This window comes from Diospyros lotus, chromosome 13, assembly GCF_014633365.1.
Source record: "Diospyros lotus cultivar Yz01 chromosome 13, ASM1463336v1, whole genome shotgun sequence".
Taxonomy (NCBI): Eukaryota; Viridiplantae; Streptophyta; class Magnoliopsida; order Ericales; family Ebenaceae; genus Diospyros; species Diospyros lotus.
Window position 1 is genome coordinate 2,805,165 of NC_068350.1, and position 26,452 is coordinate 2,831,616.

Below are 26,452 nucleotides of genomic sequence, written 5' to 3' on the forward strand. Positions count from 1 at the left end.
ATTAAAGCACCATTGAAGAACTAAACGTAAGACAAGCAACAAAAACAATAACCTCTCCACAATGCGGCCTCAGTCTAATTGTAGGCATCCCTTTTGATTCACGAAGCTGAGAAGAAAAATAGTAAAGAATGCATGAGCAGCCAGTTCCATATGGTGCAAGAGGTAGATTTAGAAACATTCTTCAGAGAGAATGCATGTAATGCTTAGCATGACAAGAAAAGAAGATTACAGCAAATACGATTAGTCCATTATGCTATTCCTTTTGCTTACAGAACCTGTTCCATCATATATCAGTTCCATTAATGGTACTTGTGCTATGATATCACAACTTGGAAAATAGTATCCTGCATTCAAAAATATCTTTGAAGATTGAAGTGAATAGCATGATTGGGTAATCATGGATTAGCTCATGCAATCAAGATGTGAAGAGACTCTGAACAAGTCTCTGGAACCATATGTTTTGATTGATCAACTTGAGGAAGGAACCTAATTTAAAATTCAATGAAAAAATGTCTCTAGGCATATAGTCTTTAGATGGTAAAAGCAACCCCAGTCTAGGAAAATCATGAGAGGGTAAAGGAAAAAGGAGAGGAAAAACGTGCATGTCTATTTTACATATGAAAAAGGTGTTCAAACATCCTATCCTGCACAGAAAGCTTGCCTTTTCCACAAATTACCAGTGGATGATCCATAACCATATACTAATGCTTGTATATGAATGAAGCCTTGTGAGATTTTGAATGTGACCTCAAAACAGTCTAGCTTAAGAACTTCCTTTAGCTGGTCCAAAGTAATCTCCTCTCACCTCTAAGGTTTGAGGCCTTTTGTCTATGCAAGGAAGAAAAAGAATGTTACCAGTTCAACTATCCCAGATGCTAGAAGAAAAAACCTAAAGATTCAAAACTTCTAAGCTGTTTCAAAGATGGGCTATGGACATAACCAGTAAGATCTATCCTCCCCCTACCAAGAAATGCCTTTATCTTGGCAGATAAGAAGAGAAAAAATCGTGACAAAATAGTGAAGAATGGAAGACTCAAAGTAGTGAAGAATGCAGCAAACCTGGTAGTGCAGGGAAAATCATAACAAAAACCAAAAGCTACAGGTAGAATCAATCAATCCATCAGGTGTAAGGATATTTCTCAAAGCACGTGGTTGTGATGGAGAGCATTAATGTGGCTACCTAAGCCACTTCATTCCCTTTTGACTGCTTTAGGCTGCCCCTTGTGGCTTTAAAATGTGTCACACCAAGTACTAGTAGGTTATTCTTATAAATCCAGGTTCAGATCTCTGCTTTAACAATGCAGTACTCAAAAAGCTCTCTTTTGGCACTTTTTGTGCACTTTGCTTCAAGAGCTAGTTCTCTCCCTGTCATTCAAGAGGTAAGAGTAAAATGCATTGCCCCAACTAATAGTAGGCCATCCTTGCAAGCCCAAGTTCATCTCTCTGCTCTGACAATTTAGTACATAAAGAGGTGGCTCCCCTTGTGACATTTTTGTGCACTTTGCTTCAAGAACTGATCGTCAAGGGAGCAGCATTTTGTGTCTCCCCACCATTCAAGAGTTACTGTCCTTTGATAACATTTGTAAAATCATAGGATCTCCCTAAAGTGCTAACTAAATGTGCCTTTTAAACTCGTCAGACCAAGTGGTGTACATTCAAAGACTTTCCAATTGCACTACCAATTTCTGCTTTAAATTGCCCCTCAAAATTTTAAAACATGACACGCCACCCACTAGAAAGTTATTCTTATAAAGCCATGTCCAAAACCCTTTTTTGCAGATATGGGACTTTAGGAGGTGCTACCCATATGTCACTCCGTGCACTTTGCTTCAAAAGGTGGCTCTACATTTTTTTGTGCTTTATTTCAAGAGGTGTGGACCCAGTGGTGGCACATTGGTTCTCCTCACCATTCAAGATGTTGATCATCCTTGCATGGATGCCATTTTTGATAACCCTGAGTTCAGGTGTTTTTGTTGCAGCATGTAGCCTAATTCCAACTTTCCAAACAACGTATAGTTAGGGGTTTTTGTTACATATAATGTAGCCTGGTTTCAAGCAATATATTTTGCTTTACTTTTCAAAAAATCCATTATGATTCTTTGGGTGATGGAAATGTTCCCTCCTATCACTTGTAAGATGTCTAAAATGTTATTATACGGGAAGGTGCAATGTTTGAAATCCCCTAACCAGATTATACTGTTCTCTTTCTTGTTTTCTTTCTTGCCAAGTCTATTTTATTCTATTTCCTATAAAAGCTTTGTAACCTTCTATCCAAGTGAACTGTTGTGCCATTAGACTATTTTCTTCAACTGCAATTGTACTGTAAACTTGAAGTGCATGTATGCTTGCTTGGGTCACTAGAACATTTAGGTGCTTGGTGGGCATGCCAAATAGACTTGACAAGCACCACATGCGGTGACACTTGATATTCAGCCTCACCCTGTTACCCAATGCTAATGTTCTCTTACCGAGTGTGAACTACAGTTTATCACCCAAAAAATGAACCTACAGAAATTCACTGAAAGAATTTCATCAAGCCAAGAAAATTTTACTAACCTTATTAAGAGTGTACAAGTTTGCATAGCAATAATAAGCATAGTACGAGTATGCAGGATTAAACTCATTTGTCCATTCTGAAGGCTTTGTCATGTGCTTAGTTGGACGTCTTTCAGGTTTACTTTCATCATCTACAAGGTCAAAGCCCACAACCTGCATTGAGATATAGACAACAACATTAGTACCTGCCAAGGACAGAAAGCTAAGGCAAAAAAAAATTTGGTGGGCAAAGTGGTGATGCATATATGACATGATCTGGCCAAATAAGATTCAAATGCAAGAATTCCAGATCAAAAATGACTCCAACTAAGACAATGATGCATTAGGTTATACGCTTGTAATGGATATACAAGCATTTAGATTGGAAAAGAAAGAAAGTGCTTGAGATGCCAACTGACCAATTATAATGTTCTAGAACAACTTCCTGCTCATAAGATAATATAAAAAAAGAAAAAGAGAGAGAGAGAGAGACATTAGAAATAAAGTAGTGTTTGGGCTGCCAACTTTCTAGAATAAAAATATGCAACATTTTAGATCTCTGTACTCCAATCACAGGCTTGTAGGGAAATAGAGACATATATTTCATGTGAAATTCACAAATATAACTTAAAACAAACCATACAGAATGAAAGCATAATCTGAGTACATATTTATCAGTCATTATCATTACAACACTTAAAATAGTCACTTAAGTGTTTTAATCGTGTATGATATGAGTTGGTCGGAGACAGGTATAATACAAGTTAAAAGGGCCTTACAAAAGATAAGGCTATAGATACAAATGACTGTTGAGCTAGAATTCATGTAGTTGACCCCACATAGTAATGCTTGCTAAGTAGTTGTTGTTGCTTAACTATTAAAGCAGTAATTCTGAGCCACTTGAATGCTTTTAGTTGTAAATCTTATATATGTCAAAAGTGAGTTTGAATTTGGTCTCATGGTTTAAGTTGTATTGTTATAGACAATTCATTACTTGATCAAGAACTGGCCAGTACTTTATCCCACCAGGGAGAGTGTTGAAGTTTGCACCAGTTAAGTCTTAAATTCAGAGCAAAAGGCATGAAAGAAACCAGAAGTTTATGTTTTATTTTTAAATCATTGTAACGGTAACTAACCATGTAACGGTTAGTACCAACTTATTTTTCCGTTTCTTTGAAGTGTCTTGTAATTGCTGCCTCTATCCTCTATAAATAGAGGGTCGACTGGGTTTCTATGAGGGTCTTCTTCATTTTCACATACACAAGAGAGAGAAAAGCCTAGGTTCTTAGACTTTGTAATCTCTATGAGGGAAGCCTGTGTAAGAAGGCTATGTGAGTGTGTATCTTTCTGCTCTATGGTGGATTTCTTGGTATCGCCTACAGTCTGGATGTAGGGCTTTGAGTTATTCAAAGCCTAAACCAAGATAAATCTTTTGCCGCGTGTATTTTCTATTCTTTTTGAGAGAGAGTGTGAGAATTGTGTGTAAAGTATTCGATCCAATACTCAACAGAGAGCCCTAAGCAAGCTATTTGCTGAGTCTTTGTCCAAGTACACATTTTCAGAAAGATGAATAGATCAAATTTCCAGTTTCACTAAACAGCAAAGCAACTGAGCAAGTGACTGAAAAGCTTGAAGTACCGCCATAGGTTATTGGCATGTAGATAATCTTCCTGCTAGCTACCACTACGCCCACTACTACGTCACAATTTGTAGCTCCATTTACATTGAAATAGTGACACTCAGAACTTTGATAGCCTAGTTAACAAACATCATTAGGGTCTTTTTTAACCTTTTAAACCATGTCGAATACATGATATGGCAGCATGGCCACCTTTTTTTATGCATTCCCTCTTATGCATATTATGTATATAAGATAAAGGTATACAATTCAACTACGCTCAAGTTTGATGAGTTTTTCTGAAAATATAACCAAAAATAATGCGATGCAACAATATAAATTAAGTCACGCACCCCAATAACTTTTTATAGAACTCAACCACATGGGTAAGAAATAGAATCACAAAATTCTAGAACAAAATTTACACGTGGAAATCAATGAAAGTTAAAACAATTATCATTGCTTGTTGTTGTTGAGGAAATAAAAATACTAGGTGCAAAATGTTGCAAGGTGATCAAACGAATCAAACCTGCATCAAGAACAAATGTAGGTGTGGATGAGAATTGGGATTGACTGTGACTTCAAAGAGTGGAATGAACATATTGTCTAGAATGTTCTGAAAGGATGTAACAGTACCCATGCCCTTGTACACGTTGTATAGCCTCGGTAGCTGCATGCAAGTTCAAAGAAACTTTGTAATAATACTGAAAATTGAGGAATCACAAAAAACAACTACCAAGCCTTTATCCCACTATGCGAAGTTGGCTACATTAAATCTAACTTTCCATTCATTTCTATCAGGACTCACAGAAATATAAAAGCAAAATATTAGAAGGAAAAAGAAAAGGCACAAGTAGCATCCCAATGCAAAGTCTCGAAGAGAACTGTTTTATACATGCAATCTTCCAAGGAACAGAATAATCTTCACAAATTAGGAGAGGTTAGGTGCATGTTTGATTCATGGAATAAGAGTGGGATAAGGATGAGTTGCACTGTATCCCACCTCATACATATTGTAAGTGAGATGGGAAAGGAGGTGCTCACCTACTTACATATTGCAGGGTGCTAAAGGTATTTTGGACTTTTATACTAGGGATGTTTGGAAGGTTATCTTGGTTACTCCAAAGAAGAGGTTTGAAAGTTTTGATTTGTTGGGATGTTGAAGGGAAGAAAAGGAGCACTGAATTGCTTTCACCTCCTTTATCTCATGTGGATAATTGGTGGAGAAGATAATTGAAAGTTCAAAGGTGCAAACAAGCTTCTGCAAAGATTGAAGAGTTCTTATTTGGCTAGTCATATGGCAAGGTTTAAGGAGGCTTGAGCCAGGGTAGGAGATATGCTCAACATTTGACCTTTTTTTATCCAGTCTTTTCAGTCAGCCAAGAGTTTATAGTCCTTTAACTCTTGTTTGAAGACAATGTCAGTATGTTTACCTGATGTACATGAGCTCCCATTTATATGTTTTTTCTTAATGAATACTTTGGAGAAAAGGGGTTCTTCAGAGGTCCAACCATCTGAAGCATCTTTATTTGAATTTACAAACTGGCATTGCCATCACATAGATGGTTCAAAAATAAATTAGAAAAATAAATGAACATAATATGAAATTTCTAAACATTTATTTTTAAATTCCTTCAAGATAGTTAGTGAGAGTGAGCCTTAGAAGAATGGTAAGGTTGTTTTTTTGTAACTGGCAGGTCAAGGATGCAAGTTGTGGAAATAGCCTTTAGCCCAAAAAACACAGCAAGGGGAAGGTTGCATACAAATACGACCCTCCCTCAAGCCTCACAAAGTGGGGAGACTTGTGTGGGCATCCATTTCCTTCAGAAGACTTCCTATTTAATGGAACTTGCTTCTCACTTGATAAACTTGCTTGCATGAGGAACAATAAGCCACATTGGAGTTAGCGCTAGTCCAACAATAACCAAACTTCAGGTGAAAATGAAGGCAAGCACTGTAGAGATTTCCATGATCATATTTGTAGCTTTCTGAGCATTAACAGAAACTTCTAAAAGTCTATTATGGCTGGACAGACCATTATAACTACAACTAGCAAGCCAAACAAAACAGCCTTCTTTCAGAAACATTCTAAATTCTTCCATTCTTTTTCCTCTGGAATTTGCAATTTTGCATAATTTGTGTGATCCAAAGCTATAACAAAGGGTTATATTCTTAATATAACTTTTCATGAAGGAGTTGTAGCCTAGACTCATATGCAGGGCATTGCATTAAGATTGGCAAGCATAAACCATCTATGAAAAAGGTGTATCCCTGTCAAACTTGTTGGCGATAGGAATTATTTGATGCTCCCTCAAACATTTGACACACACTCAAACAAGACATGTCATTAATGTTTTAGCTTTTTCAAGCATGGCCGGTCATTAATGTTTTATCTTTTTGATCCATTGCATAAATACAGATTAAACACATTGCAAGTTTGAAGAAAATAATCTAGGATCATTGAGATACTAAAAATAATGACTCTACCTCATTACACCTCCTTTTAACTTCTTATTTTATAAATGCAAAATTCAAAATTTCCAATTTGTTTACAGACAAAGATCTCTAAAATAAATACTACAAATTTTTGTTTACAATTCTCTTTCAATGCATAGAACATAGAAACTGTTTTCTTACTATGTCTAAGGATGATTAAGTTACAAGTAAAGACCAAATTGAACATTTACCATGTCTAACATCCATATCCATGTCTCTTCAGACTAAGCTTAACTATCAGATACCAATGTCTACCATAAGCACTAAGACAATAACAAACACCAACATTTTGAGTTACCTGGATTAACCAAACTGCATTCTTGCTATATAATGCATTGTTAACAAACCAACTTGCCAACTGATCCCATTCACTTTGTTTCCTTCCATATATGGACACCCTGTACTCTGCCATCTGGAAATTACAGCATCACAGAAGTTATAGATCCTGAAAAAATATATCTCACTTAAAACAAATTGGTATGTAGAAACTAGGATAGTACTGTAGCAGATAAATCATCTTTATGTTAGCAATGATTCTAGTAATATAAGATACCTAGTTTTGCTCAAGTAGGAAAAGACTACTCTAAGCCCAGTTCAGCATAACTATAGAGCATCATGCAGGATCCAGACTTCAAGTGTATAGTCTTAGCAGTGGGTGTGGGAGGTTTTCATAGAATTTTATATATAGAGAAATAGGGTTGAGACTCTTGACTTGTCCACAACAGAGGTCTTTCAAAACCAGATATGTATAGGAAACTACATAAAGGGTTAAGACTTAACAGAGACATGGAGGCATGAGAGAAAGGAGTCCAAAGTACAAAAGAACACTGGTGTTTGAACAGCCATAAACACAATGGAAGACAGCAACTATGCCTAGGGGTTAAGTCACACTGGCCAAGTTTGCCAAACTCTATGAAAATGATGAAGAATGATAAAGTAGTTGAACCAAACAATGTGCCAGTAGAAGGATGGAAATAGATGGGAGAAGAGGACTTTTTTTGGTTAGCAAATTTATTTCACGTGATCCTTAAATTGAAGAGGATGTTTAACTAGTGGAGAAAAAGCACTATAGTGCAGATTTACAAGAACAAAAGAAACATTCAAAGTAGTAATAATTTTGAGAACAAAACAAAGTTAGCAAACAACAATCTCAGTTTTCATTTTTGTAACAAAAAATAAAAGCTAAACATAAAAAAATGAAAGCTGAAACTGAAAACTGAAAACTAAAAATGAAAAGCTTGAAACTCTGTCAAAAGGCAATCAAGCAACCAACATTAATAAATAACACAACTACCATCAAAATATGAAAGCGCCAGAACCAATTTTCTTATATGATTGGAATGCAAAATAACATTTCACATTGTGTAGGAAAATGGGTGATGTGCTACATCAAAACAAGCATGAACTCCAACAATATTGCAATCTGGATCTTCTATTGAAACTGCTATAAGTTCAATCCAGGCTGTTTGAAATGAATAGAGGCTATCTATAGTCCAATACATATGGTCAATAAACGGAAAGAGGTTATCTTAAGCAAGGTCACAAGCATTACAATGAACAATTGCACAAACTAGTCCAATCCTAGATCAATAATTCAAAGCCAACCAAACCCAAGATGAACCAAACACAAGTAGGCCAGTCGATGATATGGGTGCTTGTTCATTTAGGAAGTTGGTTCTGAATGAAAAAAGGAATTGAATAATAGGTTTACAGGAGTAAGCAACTGAATAGTTGAATGACAGAACTCAGGTAGAAAGTAGAAAGATAACTGAAAGAGAATAAGTTTTCTTCAATACATCACTGGAGAGTAGATCAGTTTATACACAAATATTCTAATCCTAGATTAGGAATCAACAGTAATGCCTAATCTATACAATAATTGGAAATAACAGGAATAGGAAGCTGCTAATTTACAGTTACACATATTCTCCTTCCTATTAGGCTAAGTTATATTTGGAAACACAGAATAAAGGAGACAGCTATAGATCTGTAAAGCTAGACATTAGGAAAGCTAGTTATTTGGACAGCCGTATCATTCCTAATTTTCCACACTCCCCCTCAAGCTGGTCTAAAGATATCTTTCATAGCCAGCTTGCTTATCAGCCTGTCGAATTGTCTTTTATGTAGCCCCTTTGTAAGAATATCCGCTATTTGATCACTGGTTGGAATGTAAAGCATACAAACCAGCTTGTTGTCAAGCTTTTCTTTGATAAAATGCTTGTCTACTTCTGCATGCTTGGCTTCGTCATGAAGAATTGGGTTGTGGGCAATAGCGAGTGCAGCTTTGTTGTCACAATATATTTTCATAGGAGTGGATTCAGATGTTTTTAATTCTTCCAGCAGTCTTCTAATCCACATCCCCTCAAATATCCTGAGAGCAATGACCCTAAACTTAGCTCATGCACTACTTCGTGCCACCATGTTCTGTTTTTTACTTTGCCAAGTAACAAGATTTCCTCCCATAAAGGCACAATAACCTGAGGTAGATCTTCGATCAATAACATTGCCAGCCCAATCTGCATCCATATAGACCTCAATCTGTAGATGTCCATGTTTTTAAATGATAACCCTCTTCCAGGAGTCCCTTTTAGGTACCTTAAGATCTTGTACACAACTTCAAATTGTTCAGGACTTGGTGAATGCATAAATTGACTCGCTTTGCTAATAGCAAAGGCAATATCGGGTCAAGTATGAGATAAATAGATCAGTCTTCCAACTAGACACTGATATTGTTCCCGGTTAACCACCTTTTCAGCTTGGGCTGGCTGTAACTTAAGGTTGGCTTCAATGGGAGTTTCCACCGCTTTGCAACCTGGTAAACCTACCTCACCAAGTAAATCAAGAATATATTTGCGTTGGCAAACAAAAATACCTTCTTTTGATTTGGCAAACTAATAGGAACCCAGCTAGAAAATCCAAACTGTAATCAATTAACAATGGCTATCAGAGTTTTCGGTCAAGAACAAGCACAACCCAGGGCATTCGAGAGGCCCTTAACTCTCCCAAGAACTCAATACCAAAATCTTCTCTCCCTCCTAATATCTTCACCCTCTACATATATCCCTCTCTCCTCCTCAACCACATTCTGTTACACACACTTGCTGGGTTGTTACACAACCCAGCAATTTTCCCACTCTATCCCTTATGCACATGGCTGGCTGTTATGCCAGCCAGCCAATTTACCACCCTACCTCTGTCTCTTGGACCTTCTTTGATAAGTCCAATGAACCGGGACCTATCATTACTCCCCCCCAACTTTCACCTCGTCGTCAAGGTGGAAAACATAGAAATTGTTGCTAGATCAAAAGGTAAGGCTCCCAAGTAGCTTCCAATGGGGGTAGCCCCTTCCATTGCATGAGCACCTCTAACACATATGATGGGGGTAGAGACTACTTGTACGCCAGCCCCCCAATCATTTCCTCCACCTCATTGATGATCTCCACCTTGTCGCAAACAATCAGTTTTCCTTCTAGGCTGAGAATCTGATCAACCTCAGCAACCACGACCATCAAATGACATCTCATTTTAACTTTGGAGAAGAGATGGTCTAGTTCATAAACTATAGGTAGTGTATCTGAAGAGCCTATTGGCACCCTAAACATGATCCACACCTTCAAGTTTCTTAGAACAGCAGCAGCCAATCCTCTGTAGATAACTTTCACGCCCAAATTCCCAACGCTATCTAAGATCTTTGTATCTATACCATTGGGCTCCACAACAGAATGTGAATCGAGCTCTTGACTTCTAGAAGCATGCTGCCCTTCCACCATCATGACCTGCTTGGACGAGGCACCCACCCCCTCATGATGGTGAGAATACATGGGGGACCCTCCATTATCAACCAACCCCATGTAAAATCTCTGAGAAACCTGGCTAAGAGTCAAACCAGTTTCTTAGACATCAGGGACTGTTGATGGCGCCCTAACCCTCGACTAAATGCTCTCCTTGGCTGTCACCGGACCAGCCGTCTATGTCATTTTAAATGGACCGATCGTCGGCTGCCCTTCTGCCTCGCCGGAGAACTCCCCAACACCATCATCGACGGCAGCCACTCTACCTCGCAACACCATGTTCTGCTCAACCGCCAATCCCCCTTCAATATGCAGCTCGTCCGGCTTCTCCACCGCGCTTTCCTGCGTGGACTCTAAGCGATTCCTTAGCCGCCCCTTCAACTCTTCCCAGCTTCTCACTCTTCGTCTCTGTTGCTCGCACTAGACCCATGAAAGTGCAGCACCCTCCAAATACAGTGTTGTTGTGTCCATCTTCTCCTCGTCAGCCAACCCATTCACCGCAACTCCCAACTCTTCACCCGTCGCCTTAAGGTCCGCCCAACCCCTCACCCGTCGCCTTTGCTGCTCCCACTGGAACCAAGCAAGAGCAGCTCCTTCAAAGCCGAGAGCAGCGGAGTCTAACTTCTCCACATCAGTCATCCCAGCCACCGCAAAGTAACGTTCGGCTCGGAATATCCAACCGTCAAGTTCTTCACCTTCAACGAGCGACATCTCCAACTGTCGTACTCGGATCTCCGACCGCCAACCCCCCTCGAACCCCCTGCTTCAGCTCGCCGCACTCCTATTTTTGGCATCGCCTCGGAATCCTGAGCGAATTCCAGAGGCTGGTCTCCCAACTCCTCCTTCTTCTTCCTCTCCCATTCCTGCTCTTCCCACTTCGTTCACATGAAAGCGAACTATTCGAGCATCACCGCCACATTTCGTTCCATCGCCTGGATGTCGCCTCTAATGGCTTCAACTTCCCTTTGCATGCCCTCCATCTTCGACTCTAATTCACCCACTCTATCTGTTAGGTTCACCATGAGGATCGGCACCACTCTGATACCAATTTGATAGGATGCCAGATAGAAATCCAACAACAATCAAATATCAATAGCTTTCAATAATTTTCAGCAAGAAAACAAGAACAATCCAGGGCATTCGAGAGGCCCTTAACTCTCCCAAGACTCAATACAATAATGAAAATCTCCTCTTCCCCCAACTTCTTCCCCCTCTACATATTCTTCCCTCCCTCCTCAACAGAAATCTGTTACGCACTTGCTGGGTTGTAACACAACCCAGCGATTTCCCTTCTCTACCCCTACGCACATGGCTGGCTGTTATGCCAGCCATCCAATTTACACCCTTGCCCTTGCCCCCTGCCTCTTGGACCTTCTTTGATAAGTCAAGTAATGATAGGCCCCCGGTTTACTAGCCTCTCCATATCCCTTGGCCACTAGCCTCTCCTGATAATCAATTCTATAGGTCTAGGTAGGCCCCTTTCTTTTGTATGATTTTTCCTTCTAGTGTAAACCTGAAGTTTAGAGTCCATTTTTTGTTGTAGTATTCCTCCCCCAGAATTTGAATCATTGGTACTTGGCAGAAGTAGACTAGGATTGGGATTATTTTGTTTTTCTAAAACTGGATTTGCTGCAGGTTGTTCCAAAATAGTATTGGGAAGAGATACAACACTCCAAAAATTATCTTCCTCTCTCTCATTCTCCCCCTAAAGAGAATTTTTAAAAAAGGGTTCATTGTCAATAAAGGTCACATCCATATTGACATGCATTTTTTTGGTTGTTGGATTGTAGCATTTGTACCCATTTTTGTTAGGAGCATACCCTGTAAAAACACATTTTTTTACCCTAGGCTCTAGTTTGGACCTGAATTTAGTAGGTTGTGAACATAAACTGTGCAGCCAAACACCTTAAGAGGGAGACTAACTCACAGTTTAAATTCTGGAAAAACAAGTTTCAAACAGTCCAATGGAGCTGTATATTTTAAGATCCTAGTAGGCATCCTATTAATCAAGTAAGCTGTTGTCAACACAACGTCACCCCATAAATATTTTGGTACGTTTGCTAAAAATATAATAGCATGAGCAACTTCAAGTAAATGTCTATTTTTCCGTTCAACAATTCCATTTTGTTCTGGGGTATCTCGGCAAGTGGATTGGTGTTGAATTCCTTTTTCCTTTAAAAAATTTTCCAATCCTTAATTAAAATACTCCGTTCCATTATCAGAACAAAGTATTCTAATTTTGGTATGGAATTGATTTTCAATCATGTTAGAAAAATCTTTAAATAACCGAGTTACTTCAGATTTTTCACTCATCAAATAATCCAACACAACTGAGTATCATCATCAATGAACGTTACAAACCATTTTTTTCCAGTTAGAGTTGTGATTTTAGAGGGCCCCCAAACATCACTATGAACCAAGTAAAAAGGTTTCGCGGCACAATATGGTTTTGCAACAAATATAGTACGATAACAAGTAGCAACTTTCACATTGAAATAGGGAAAGATCCATATTTTTAAACAACCTAGGAAATAAATGTTTAAGATACTAAAAACTAGGGTGTCCTAGTTTACGATGCCAAAGTATTAATTGTAAGTAGGGATGGAGCAAACACTACTCAAACTCAAACCTTGAGCACTAGGTTTTTCACTGAAGGAGCCATCATCAAAGTAGTAGAGGCCATGCATCATCGTAGCACTACCAATCATCCTCCCCAAGTTCTATTCCTAGAATTTATAATGAGATTTGCAAAAAGTAACACAGCAGTTAGAATCTTTGGATAGTTTACTCACAGATAGCAGGTTACTGGCAAGGTTAGGTACATGAAGAACAGATTTAATATAGATACTTTCTGAAATTTTCACTAAACTTTTTCCAACAAAAGATGAGAAACTACCGTCAGCAATTCTGACCTTTTCGTTTCCAAGACAAGGAGAATAAGTATCAAATAAGTGGGGGGAACTAGTCATATGATCAGATGCACCTGAATCTATAATCCAAGGTGCTGAATTTGAAAAACAAGATAGAGCAATAGGATCACTACCTGTTTAAGCAATTGACACACTAGGAATACCATATGAGGAATTGGATTTCAGCAATCTTAGAAGATGATCCATCTGATCCTTGGTGAATGGACTGGTTTCAGCCTCATGCGCAATAGGGTAAGTCCAGCCAGGTTTCTTCTTGTTCTTAGGTTTCTAGTTTTCTGGCTTCCCATGGATAACCCAGCAAGTCTCCCATGTATGACAGGGTTTATTACAATGATCACACCAAACTTTAGGTTTCTTCTAATGGCTCACTTTGTACACCTTAGCATCAGCAACCATAGCCAAAGTTTCAGTGTGTATATTTTCAGTTTTTTTCCCGAGCATAACCTGCCTTTGACTTTCTTCCCTTCTAACTTCAGAAAATACTTCACTAGGGGATGGAAGGGGTTGCCTATCAGGTATTCTACCTCTGACTTCATCAAACTCAATATTGAGTCCAGCCAGGAACTTGAAAATCTGATGATTTTCTACCATCTTCTTGTAGTAGTTGTTGTCTTCAAGAGATTTCCATTCATAGTCATTGAATAGGTCTAGATCTTGCCAGAGCCTATTCAATGAATTGAAATACTTTGTAACGCTATCTCCTCCTTGTCAGAACTCACCTAGTTTGAGGGTCAACTCGTATACTTGGGACTAATTTCCGAAATCCGAGTACATTTGGGTGACATTGTCCCAAAGTTCCTTCGCCGTTGCATAGCAGATGTAATTTGCATTGATTTCTTCTTCCATCGAATTCGCCAACCATGTCATGACCATGGAATTTTCTGCATCCCACGTGGAGTAGGCTGAATCCTTCTCATTAGGCTGCTTTGTTTCACTAGTTCAATACCCAATCTTACCATGCCCGCGTATGTACATCCGAACTGATTGAGACCAGTGTAGAAAATTATCACCATTCAACCTAATGGTGGTGATTTGGACAGGACTGGGCTGAGTTTTGGAATTTCTATGTGGGTTTGGGGCTAGAGTAGAGGAACAAGATTCAAATGAAATTTCAAACATGGTGAAAACAGGGTTGTGATAGGCCCCCGGTCCATTGGACCTACCAAAGGTGGCCAAGGAGCAGGGGCAAGGGGGTAAAGTGAGTGGGACTTGCGTAACAGCAAGCCGGGGTGGAGGGTAGTAAGGGAAATAGCTGGTTTGTGTGTAACAAACCAGCATGTGCTGCCAGAGGTAGTTATGCTGAGTAGGATGGGATAATAAGAGAAAGAGAGTGAGAGAGGGATGGAATTTTGTAGAAGGATTCTGGAGAGTTGGGGCCTCTCAAACGCCCTGGGTGTTTTTTTTTCCTTCTTAAACTATGTAAATTTCCAATCGGAATTGAGTAGTTCAATAGAATTTCAGAAAATTCATTGGAATTCCAACAGGCTGCAATTGAACAGTTACGGCTCTGATACCATAAACGAAAAAAGGAATTGAATAATAGGTTTACTCGAGTAGGCAACTGAATAGTTGAATGACAGAACTTGGGTAGAAAGATAACTGAAAGGGAATAAGTTTTCTTCAATACATCACTGGAGAGTACATCAGTTTATATACAGATACTCTAATCCTAGATTAGGAATCTACATTAATGCCTAATCTATACAATAATAGGAATAGGAAACTGCTAATTTACAGTTATACATATTCTCCTTCCTATTAGGCTAAGCTATATTTGGAAACACAGAATAAAGGAGACAGCTAGAGATCTGTAAAGCTAGAGATTTGGACAGCTAGTGATTTGGACAGCCATATCATTCCTGATTTTCCACACGTTCTCTACTAATTTTCAAAAGATCTCCAATGAATGGGGAATTATCCGAGTCAGAAATTCCATCAGATGGAAAAATATAAAATTTAGAAATAAAATAGAGATAGTGTAGGCAAGTGAACAAAATCTATCCTAGACAATTATCTGAAAAGAACTGTAAATATAGTTATCATTATCCATCCCACAGTTTTCCCTGTACCAAAGCTAGTCTGTTGAGCTTCGAATTGCAATACAATCACAGAGTAAGCACAAAACTTGATCACATTAACATCTTTAAGAAAATCAAGTATTTCATAGGTCTACAAATCATTAGGGTCTTGATCACGAGGAACACATGGTTCAATTCATTGTCAAAAGCAACAAGAAAAATAATAAGATAAAAAGGAATGACTAAATGAAGCTGAAAGATCCCATAAAAAGAGCTCCAATTTTCAAATTAGATGGACGGCTACACCTGATATTTGCTTGCTTCAAGATCTAATAAAACCTCCTTTGTCACCTCTGCTATGAAACGACCTGAAATATCAATGACAATAATCCAAATTAACAAATAGTTTTTTGTGAATGCTTCAAGAAAATATAATATTTGTATGACCTTGTTTTCCATAAATGTCACTCACAAAAAAACTGGACAATAAACAACAGAATTACAAGATTATACAAAATGGGAAAACTGGACAGTCTATTCCACTTGTATTATATGTGTGAGATTTATGTATATTACACCTAGGGTTATCTTTATGTCATGGCTTATGTCATGACACATTAATATTTGTATATATAGGTGTACAAATATTACACCTAGGGTTTCTCTTTTGGGTAGTTAATTTATGTATATTACACCTAGGGTTTCTCTTTCTCAAGTTCTCGAATTTAACACAGTATCAAAGCCTACCCTTACCAAACCCTAGTTGCAGCTGCCGACGCCACCATCGTCATCCATTTCGCCCACAGCCGGTCTCAGATCTCACAACCTCTTCAGCTGCTTATCCACAGTGTCCTTCGTTCGTCACTAGCCCAAATTGAGAAGCTTCTTGGGAGGCTCTTTGTCAATTCGTTCAACTTGCCATCTCCGACATCGCGGCGTTCCTGCTCCGACAACGCTATTGCGGCCGTTGATCTTCCGCGATTCAAATCTCGCCTCCAGATCTACAAGCCACCACTATCATCGTCTAGATCTACGAGTCGCCACCGCTGTCATCGTCTAGATCTACGAGTCGCCACCACTGTCGTTGCTCAGATCCGACCATTGGTCTTCAGATCCGGCCATCATTCCTTAGATCCAGGCATCAATCCCTTAGATCCAGTCAAATCTGGCTATCAAACCTCAGATCCGGCCATCATTTCTCAAATTCGGCCATCAATCCCTCAAATATGGCCATCTTCTTCCTAGCCAACCTAGATCTCGTTATCTGCTCGCGACCCCTCACCGTCAATTTGTCCCTCTGACACCGTTATTGGCTCGTTCTTTCTACTGCCAGGCCACCTTTTCTCTATCAGTGCCATCTCATTGGTTGATTGATGGCCTCTCTTATGCGTCGGAGCATCGCCATCTTCGATCGCCCTCAAATCTCGCGCATGTTTCTCCTTCCAGCACGGCTCTCAAATCTCACGGCCTCTTCTCCAGATCTTGTGCATCGCACAGATCTTGCGTCGCCACTGCATTGTCGATCTTCCATCATCGCCTCCTTCCTCGTGGTCGGTCTTGGATCTCTCGTCTCAAATCTGGATTTTGCAATTTCAAATCTAATTTGCAACAACATCCCCACACACCCTTGGATAAACTACATTTGTAACAAGCTTGGCACATATAATATATATGCTCCAACTTGAGGGGAAGTGTGAGATTTATGTATATTACACCTAGGGTTATCTTTATGTCATGACCCATTAGTATTTGTATATATAGATGTACAATCTATTTGTTTGATAAGGAATGAAATTTCCTTCAACTAGGGTTTCTCTCTCTCAAGTTCTCTGATTTAACAATATGTATCATTGGAAAATTTGAGAATATTTCATTCTTACAACATCAATACAAAACCTTGCTTGAATTCTTAAAATGAATCTACGACCTACCTTAGCCTAGACTCATTAGGTTGGAGATCAACTTTTACAGAACTTTACCATAACAAAGAGATCACAATTTCAGACCCTCCCCTCAACATGATGTAGGATATGCATGACAAGATGTTGGGCGAAAATTTCCGCCAGCCAAGGTGAGGATGTGCTACAAGGTCAAACAAGTCAAAATCCACAAAGGGAGAGCATATAGAGCTCCAATGTGCCCCTGATGAGAGAATGGCATTTGAAGAAACATCAAAGAGAACTTGATCTATAAAAGAAGAGATTATAAATAACTTGATCTCCCAAGGGAAGAGATCATGGAAATTCACATGTTACCTCACAAAGCTGGTTCCTGGAGATGCATTAACTATAGAAGGCTCAGGCTCAGTCACTGGGAGAGATTGAAGGTTTAGGTGCTTGATCATTGGTTAGAGAGATTGGAGATGCATATGATTGACCCTCAAATATTGGAGATTCATATGCCACTTTGATAGGCTAACATTTAAGAAGATCTTTCTAACTAACATAAAAGTGATCTAGCACGACACCTTAGCATATACAATCATATGCCCAAAATGATTGTTGCCCTTTAACTTTTGGGTAGTTAATTTATGTAGATAGAATAGTCAAAATAGTGACTTTGGACTTCATTTTTACTTCTAATAGATAAACCATAATGCATAACAAGAGAATACACTCTAACCTGCAACAACATTCTAACAACTCCACGCACAACAGACCCAATCAACATAGTACATGAGACAACTAAACATCCTAGGTAGATAATTCAGCATCAAGCAACTGCACTAGTGGAAAGTGAAGAGTGGCCAGAGTTGTCAGGCACCAACATACGTTAATGAGGTTTCTGCATGTGAATTTCACTTACTGTGATCCAGCTGTGTGTGGGCCTATAAGGTCGTTCCAGGCAACAAGTTTTAACCAATAGGTTTGTTGCAGGGGAAAGTAACACCTCCACTGGGGTGAGTTTGCTGAGACATTCATCAAAGATTAATTTGTTTTAAATATTCCCTAACCTTGGATGAGATTGTCCTGCTTCAGAAAGATCTCTCTGAGTCTGCTCTGCCCACAAGGATTATACTTGAGATTGAATTTGTCAAATCGATGAAAGGTACTTTTGTCAGCATGCACATCCAGAAGATCAACATTAAGATCATAACTGCAACACAATTGTTAACAACCATCAATAGAAAAGGAGAATTTCCACTGCTCAAAGAAAAAACTGTCAGCAGAATGGCAATCATGCCAACCCAGTTAGTTGTAGACTCTCAAAGACTTCCTTAAGTGTAAGGTATATCCCATCACGAAATATCACAACCTGTGCAGCGGAACACAATAGAAGAACAACAAAGATTGATTAGAAGAAAGTAATACCATAGCTCTTTGAAGTAGAATCAATGAAGGAATTTTTTTTATATCCACTTATCCAAAACGTATAATTCAAGGAATTGTCTGAGATCATTCAAAGAGATGAATAGAGAAGAAAAATTATACCTCATCCGGTTCTTTTCTTAATTTAGACTTAATGAAGCGTAGAAGATGCTTCTGGTTCATGCAAGCAGAATGATGCACATGTGTATCAACTTTTCTGATATTGTAGAAATCACGATGAGGTGCACTCTTCTGAGCTAGAAACTCTTTGTCTGCATTTACTAGCAAATGGAGGCGGAATCTCTGTATGGTGGTCAAGTTGAAGTTATAAGCACAAGATCACAACCTAAGAAAATAATATTAGTATCAAAATCTGAAGTAAATTACCTCCTCAAGAAATCGTAAACGATGATGGCACGCAGTGCGAGCATTTCCTATGGACATAACTTTGAGGAGGTAATGCATATCCGTGAAAAATTCAGTTGAACTTGCAACAGGGAAAAGATCCGTAGAGTCTGAGAGAGAAAGAGAGAGAGGCAAGTGACTAAGGTCATCAGAGTCAAAAAATTTGAGGGTACAACACATCTTACATACTTTGCAAAGTTTACCATTTTCACTTGCATAAACATGCACAACTCCATCTTCCATTCTAAAATAGTGCTGCTTCCAAATTAAAAGATTATTGTTAGACAGAAGCAGTAAGAAGAAAAAAAGATGTTCACTTGCCTGATTTTTACAAAGCAAACAAAGGAAGCAAAAATCGGAGTATCTTATATACATGCATATAAATTAACAAAGGCAACTCACAGAAGTAGCTTCAACAGGGACAAAGCAAAGTGGATCACTTTTTGTCCTTGATGAACAAGATTCACCCACAGTCAACTTCATCCATGGGGCAACTTTTTCTCTGTAAAGATATCTGTCCCGCAAAGCCAAACATTCACAGATCATCATCTTCCATACTTCCTCCTCTTCCTTGTAGATTGACTCTGTTTCAGTTATTTTGACAGGAAGTGGTAACCAGTCAACATGATTGAATTGAAAAAAGCACGAGTCATTTAGGTTGACCAATTGGAGAACCATGAAATATAAAGGCAATACCAGATAAAAGGTGATGAAATTAACAAGACATAAACATTAAGCAGACAATAAATGAGTGCCACTTATATACCATTCAACCAACACTTGAAGAAAAAAACTTGATATGGAAAAGAGAGTGAGAATAAACAGAAATTCCAGTATAACTCCAGCACCAGAAAGCTGAGAATACCATTCATTGTAGTCGTCAGATGAAAACTATTGTTCACAAAAATGGGATCATTCCCTGAGATGTTCATTGAGGCTGTTTCTGCTTTTCCATCACCATATTGGTCTATATTTTCTTTCAGATCGTTAGGAATTGATCTACATTCCTTATCTAGGATAGAGCTCCTGTTATCAACTTTGAACAAAGGAGTTGACGAAGTTTGAATATTTGAACTGTTATCCTGCAAAACATCAATATATTGTATTCTTTATAAATATCCTTGAACATTGTTTCCTTCCCACCAATTCAAAATCAGTAAGACCTACAAACTGCATCAGCATCTCATAGTCTTGAAAAGAATGTGGTATGCATTGATCGCTTACTTGACATGTTTCAACATGGGAATACAAACATCAAAGACGAACAAAGAATTAAACATTTAAACTAATGGTGCCAATAAGCCAAGTCATTTGCCTAACATTTAATGTACTCTTCTGATAGATACAATGATAAAGGAGATGATGTCTGCCCATATCCAAAAATTGCCTAAATGAACCCAAAGGAATTTTTGCTAACAATAGCATATAAAATGGCATTTTCATTACCCAGTTATGCTTTTTTTTCTCCTCCTAAAGCCAGTTTGTAAAAACACCAAGATGAATGTCATAAACAAATAATATCTCTACTTCAAATACAAGTAGCTGTAGCATATTTTTTGTAAACCCCTGAAAAAGTGCTGGAACTAACATAAAAAGCAGTGGGGATACAAAGGCAATGAGAATAAAAATATCAACCACCAATAAGATAGTAACTGCACATACAATTAAATTTGTATATTCAGCTGAGAAGTTGATATTCTTATAGGTGAAAAGGATGTCATCCTGAGTTGCAAGCTCTGGTCCTTCTTCATCAGAATCTACTGAACTTTCAAATGCATAGCCACCCGAGGACCTAGGAGTCATTAGCCTACCACCAGATCCTACCCAGAACTTAGAACCTGGATTGTTAACAGACTGATCCTGTGCTGAACAAAGAAAAATTATAAGAGAAAAATCTATGCAGTTAACAAAAATGTTATTCCAAAAATGAAGGGAAAACAAAGACTAAGGCAAAATAAAAACAAAAGAGACAGTTCACGTGTTTTGGTTTAACACACTGCCTGTAATGCCATCAAAGCAAAAAGGTAATCATTTCAGAGCAAAAAAAATAGGGATTTGAGAAGAAGACACACATATAGACATATCGACATATATATATATATATATTCATACATGATAGAACAGCATATGCAACTTAAGTGTTAACTTCAACAGCTGAATTCCTTAGAGAAAGCAGTGGCTCAAAGACTCCCACAATTGATTTCAATTCACATTGACTTGTCAGCACACAGCTATACATATCATGGTTTAAAGCATCAAAAGACTAAAACTTTGCAGTTAAAACTCTTGAAACCAAATAGAACACATAAATTGTTTAAAACAAATTATTCCTCAGAGAGTTAACAAGTTTTGGCAAAAGTAGTCCTAAAAGTGCCAGTTTAAGTGAAAAAACCTCAGAACTCTAGCACGCTGCACCAGCATACTAAAATTGGTTCAGATGGTTAATACCTGATGCATTACCAACTAGGTTCTTTAGAACAAATGGCAAGGTCAAATAAAAGAAAATGAATCCCATCAGCTTTATTTGCTGACTGGTTCTGGGAAATTTGAAAAGCTTCCAAAAATCTCAAAAACAAAATTCCAATTTTTTACTCGTGATTCGAGTACAAACTAGAAACTGTAGATCAGAGGCATAACTTCCTATTAAGGTATTATATACACAATGGCATGTAGCAAGAGATTATTGATATTTGACAAGGAAAAAGCATATGTGCAAAATCAACTACAACGGCAACTTACAACAAGACGCAATGCAGTTGCCACGTGTGCAACAACTGATGATGCAGCATAATATATACTTATATGGCTCACGATGACAATGTAAAGATACTTATATGGCTCGTAATATAACAAGAGGACGCCATGACTAACACATTGGGACATGGTAACAGATGACAAACAGATGGAATCTAGTTCCAAATGTAAAAACTTCAATGCTTTATTTGCTATAGTTGACATATCAGTATTTGTCTGAAGAAAGATGCTGGTAAATAGGTCTGAAGCAGTGAAAAGAAAAGAAGAATAAAAAAGAAAATGAATTACAATGAGGCTCACACTTGTGCAGGACCCATTTCAACTGAGCATAAATGGATCAAACTCAGAGTAGATTGAACACACTCATGTAGGGTTCTTAAATACATTCAAGTTCTCGAGTTACTTATTGATAATTAACAGTTAGCAAATTCTACAACTATTGCAATATATGCATGTCCTTGTACCTAAGGGTGTGCAAACGGTCAGTTTGGTTACCGAACAGACCGAAATCCATTAACTGATTAAACCAAATCAATGAGCAAAACCGAACTGACCGATTAACCCGAAAAAACTGAACCCAAACCGTATAAATTGAACCAAATCAATTAGACTGAAGAAATGCAAAAAAAACGAAGAAAACCAAATTAACCGATAAATCGATGTCATTTTAAGCCAAATTAACCAGTAGAAAAGCAAAAAAAAAAAAAACAACGTTTTAAAGTTCAGTCAGTTTAGTTAGTTCGGTTATTCAACCAAAAAAAGCTAAATCGAAAACCAAACTTTTGAGAAAAATTAATCGAACCAAACCGATGCAAGAAAAAAACCAAACCGAACCGACAAGTTCGGTCAGTTCGGTTCGGTTCGGGTAAACCGAACTTTTGCTCTCCCATGCTTGTACCGTGATGCTATTTTATTAAATTACAAAGAGCATGGGCATCTTGAGATTCGAAATTGAGGATGACATACAAATGTACACCAGCAATGAGACCTATATGTATATTTTTTAAGAGCTCAACAAAAATAAAGAAAGAAGGAAAAAAGAAAGTTTGCTCTATTCCCTTGACTAAGGGCAGTAACTTCCAGTCCAATGCCCAGGACGTCTGCCATCCTTGACACAGTCCCGAGCAGGTGCAAAAATGGCATCATATAATCACCAACAGAGAATCCAAAATAAAAAAGCTATGTCAAATTACTAAATGCACTTGTCTCGAGCAAGAGTTTAAATAATTGAATGCCTTTCGCTGCCACGTAAGGCATTCATGCACCTGAAAGGAAAATACAAAATCAAAGAAAAGGTAATACGAACCATATGGCAGAACAGCATCTTAATTTTGTGACGTCAAGGAAACATTTAACAAACATGCGAAAGCACGTGTGTGGCCAAGCAGTGGATACTTGGCTATGTTAGGATTGAAGCAAATGGAAGACAAAGAGGAATGCTATTGTTGATCTACTCCATTCCACCTACTGGATGCACCCAGGAGATGGAACTAAACCCCTAAGAACAGTTTCAAGGGGAATCCCCATTCCCTGGAGATTCAAGAGTGAGAAACAGGGGAGCCCCGTACTTATTGAAAATCTATCATTGGATTTTCATTTTCCATGTAAGGTTCGGATTCTTAAGGTTCAATAGATCAATTCTTACTATTCCAGTTTCACCTCGTCATCCTTAATTCACCATCCTATAGTAGACCTTTAGTCCTCGCTTCGCAGAAACTTCCTATTTGAAACACACTTACATGCAGTCCAGGTGTCTGATTACACAAATGCTTTTTGCTAACAATCAACAACGTTGCAACCTCAGTATGTTATTTTCTTACAATGTCTGCTCGTTCATTCAAAAAATATTTAGACTGGTTAATCAAATGACCGAGTCAAAAAAGAAAAATACCATCCTTCGGAACAGTATGAATAGGAGGTAAGTCAGAAGAAATCAAATTTAAGTCATCGCAAGATGCTGAAGGCGCTCTATTTCCACCCGCCGCATCTACCCACTCGTTCGGCAAACCTACATTTGGCGATGAAGACGAAACTCTGTAAGCACTCAGCACGTTCTCATTAGCATGTCCGTACCTCAACTTGCTCCAATCAATATCAATCTCTCCGTTGGACTCCAAATATCCTCCGCCACCGCCGTCGTCATGGGAATGAAGGGAATGATCGTCCGCGGAGGCGGAGGCGGCGGCGGAGTGAAGATAGCGTTGGCGGAGATTGATGAGGCGGTCCAGGACTTGATCGACGGTACGCTTGTGGATGTAGAAGGCGGAGATTGCGGTGACTGAGGCGCCAAACAATGCTGCCAATGCAAGGCTTGCGAACGACGCGGTTGGGGATGGCGACGAAAAGTGCATTTTTGGTTCGAGTCTTGCAGTGGGAGTGTGGTTCGGGGTTTTATGGTCACTTGAATCATCCGAGAAAGCGGGTATATATGTACCGGAGATTGAGGGTTTCCGTCGCCGCCGGCCGAAGTGCGATTGGCTGCTCGTGAGAAAGTGCCGCCACCACGGAGAAGCTGTGTGATTTGGTTTGAAGTTGGGGTTAATTACATCTAGACCCTCCCGCCTATAACATGTTTTCATCGACGCCCCTATCTGTTCATTTATTTATAAGAGATTTGTTAAAATGAACAAGATATTTGAATCAAAATATATAATTTTCAATATAAGATTGGAAAGTATTTCAAGATTTTTATAAAGCGTTTATTCATTTTTTTAAAATTTACTGATAATTATATTTTTTATTTTTATGTGTTTATTAATATATATGATAAGTATCAAGATAAGAGTTTTTTTTATCAAAATATTCCTATTATCAAATTTATTTAAAATTATTCGTTAACATCAACAACAAATTTATAATTAAAATAATATTTTATAATTAATATGAATTATCAAAAAAATTAAAAATAATATTTTATTTTCTAAATCCATGTTCAAAAATAGATTTAAAATGAGTTGAAAAATAGAAATAATTATTGTTGGAATTATAATAATTTTACTTAGATAATTAAAAATGGTTAAAATATATTTTCATAATAGATAATGAAATATAAAATTAAATAAAATAATTTAAAAATTGGTGAAATGAATTGTATTAGTTAATAAAATATATATAGTGAGAGAGAAATTTAAATTTTAAAAAATAATGAAATTAATAATGTCATTTAAATTTTAAAAATTGTCAAAACATATAATAATTTTAAAATATATTAAATAATATTAATTTTAAGACTTAAATAAATATATTTTTTTAATAAATTTGAATCTTTAAAATGCATTAAATGACATTAACTATCATGGGGCATATAGGTAATTAAAGCTTATCTTGAAATAGTCAAATAAATTTATCTGCCGATGTCAGATAAATTTATTTTGAAATAATCAGATAAAAAATCACGTGAGGACTTTTCTATAAATAGTTAGATAAGCTTAACAAATACGATAGAAAGCCAAAATATTTGAAATGCTTCTCATCTCTGACATTTTCTCCCTCTTATCTTGGTTAGCAAACACCTCTTAAAGGTAAGTATAGATTAGGTTAAACCGAACTAACTGAACTGAATAGACCGAACTGGTCATTTCGGTTTGATTATTTAGAAATCAGTTATCAGTTCGAATAGCATTTATGTTAAAAATCAGTTATTCAGTTCAGTTCGACTATTTTTGTATAAATAACCAAACAACCGAACCAAGTAATGTGTGCTTGCATAACCTTCATCCTTCACACCCGATAGCCTGACAACAATCACAACACCTGAGTCATAGTCATCCACCTCACCGACAAACAAGAGCAATTCCCTTTCGTCTGATTTTGAATTAAACCCTAACTCTCACTTCACTATCGTCATCAAAACCATTTTTCATCATTGTCGGCTTCTATCGTTCGCCTCCGGCCTTCTCTTTCTCCTTACACCGTCTTCTATTCATCCATTCTCTCATGAAAAAAATAGTCATTTCGAAACCACCACCATTTTTTGCCTCCAAGCTTACCGACTAAAGACAAAAATGAACTACAAAAAACAAAGATAAGAGACGAATACGAAGCTAATGGCCCATTCAATAAGTTTGCTGATAACTTATATTTTACATTAAAACCTATATCCACTAAATTTCCACCATTAGATACTTTTGATTTTTTTTATATATAGGTTACTGAGTCAAAGCAAATCTGATGGTTGATCTCGATCGTTGGAATTCATCGTGGATGGTGGCTAGCAACGTTTGTTTTCCAAAAATGTATTTTTGAGTTTTTTTTACTAGCAATTTATTTTTTATTATATATAACAAATCAACTGTTGGATAAAATCATTTTTTAATATATGAATAATCACAGTTGAGGAAAATCTGATGATCGGTTCCGATAATTGGAATCATTAGCTGGCAGCGATAGTAAAGCCGAACTAATGTTTAGTCTATTTGGTTATTTTGTGTTTTAATTCGATTTTCAGTTTGATTCGATTATCACAGTTTACGTTTCGGTTAGTTCAATTTCAGTTAGATGGGGTTAGTTGGTCAGTAGGTTCGGTTCGGTTTAGTTATTACATGCGGTTCGATTTGGTTATTGATTTTCAATCAATTCGGTTCGATTAGTGATTTTC

The 26,452-nt window shown here is 37.7% G+C and overlaps 1 protein-coding gene across 6 annotated transcripts in view; it reads right to left on the reverse strand.

Moving 5' to 3' along the window:
• Window positions 1–24,401, reverse strand: part of LOC127788525 (probable AMP deaminase) — a 38,472-nt gene extending 14,071 nt beyond the window's left edge. For 4 of the 6 annotated variants that reach the window (XR_008020414.1, XM_052316912.1, XM_052316911.1 and 1 more), the window contains exons 1-14: window positions 23,747–24,401; window positions 20,764–20,966; window positions 19,967–20,183; window positions 19,504–19,685; window positions 19,305–19,356; window positions 19,084–19,211; window positions 18,820–18,999; window positions 18,576–18,643; window positions 18,342–18,484; window positions 15,695–15,756; window positions 6,948–7,061; window positions 4,683–4,823; window positions 2,557–2,709; window positions 53–106 (exon numbers count right to left, since the gene is read on the reverse strand). Coding sequence is in view for 5 of the 6 variants with exons in the window: in XM_052316912.1 (XP_052172872.1) it covers window positions 53–106; window positions 2,557–2,709; window positions 4,683–4,823; window positions 6,948–7,061; window positions 15,695–15,756; window positions 18,342–18,484; window positions 18,576–18,643; window positions 18,820–18,999; window positions 19,084–19,211; window positions 19,305–19,356; window positions 19,504–19,685; window positions 19,967–20,183; window positions 20,764–20,966; window positions 23,747–24,206 (2,157 nt within the window). In the remaining variant the exon portion in view is untranslated. The remainder of the gene's footprint in view (window positions 1–52; window positions 107–2,556; window positions 2,710–4,682; window positions 4,824–6,947; window positions 7,062–15,694; window positions 15,757–18,341; window positions 18,485–18,575; window positions 18,644–18,819; window positions 19,000–19,083; window positions 19,212–19,304; window positions 19,357–19,503; window positions 19,686–19,966; window positions 20,184–20,763; window positions 20,967–23,746) is intronic. The other 2 variants (XM_052316913.1, XM_052316915.1) reach the window with 1 other exon arrangement.
• Between the last annotated feature and the right edge of the window lie 2,051 nt (window positions 24,402–26,452).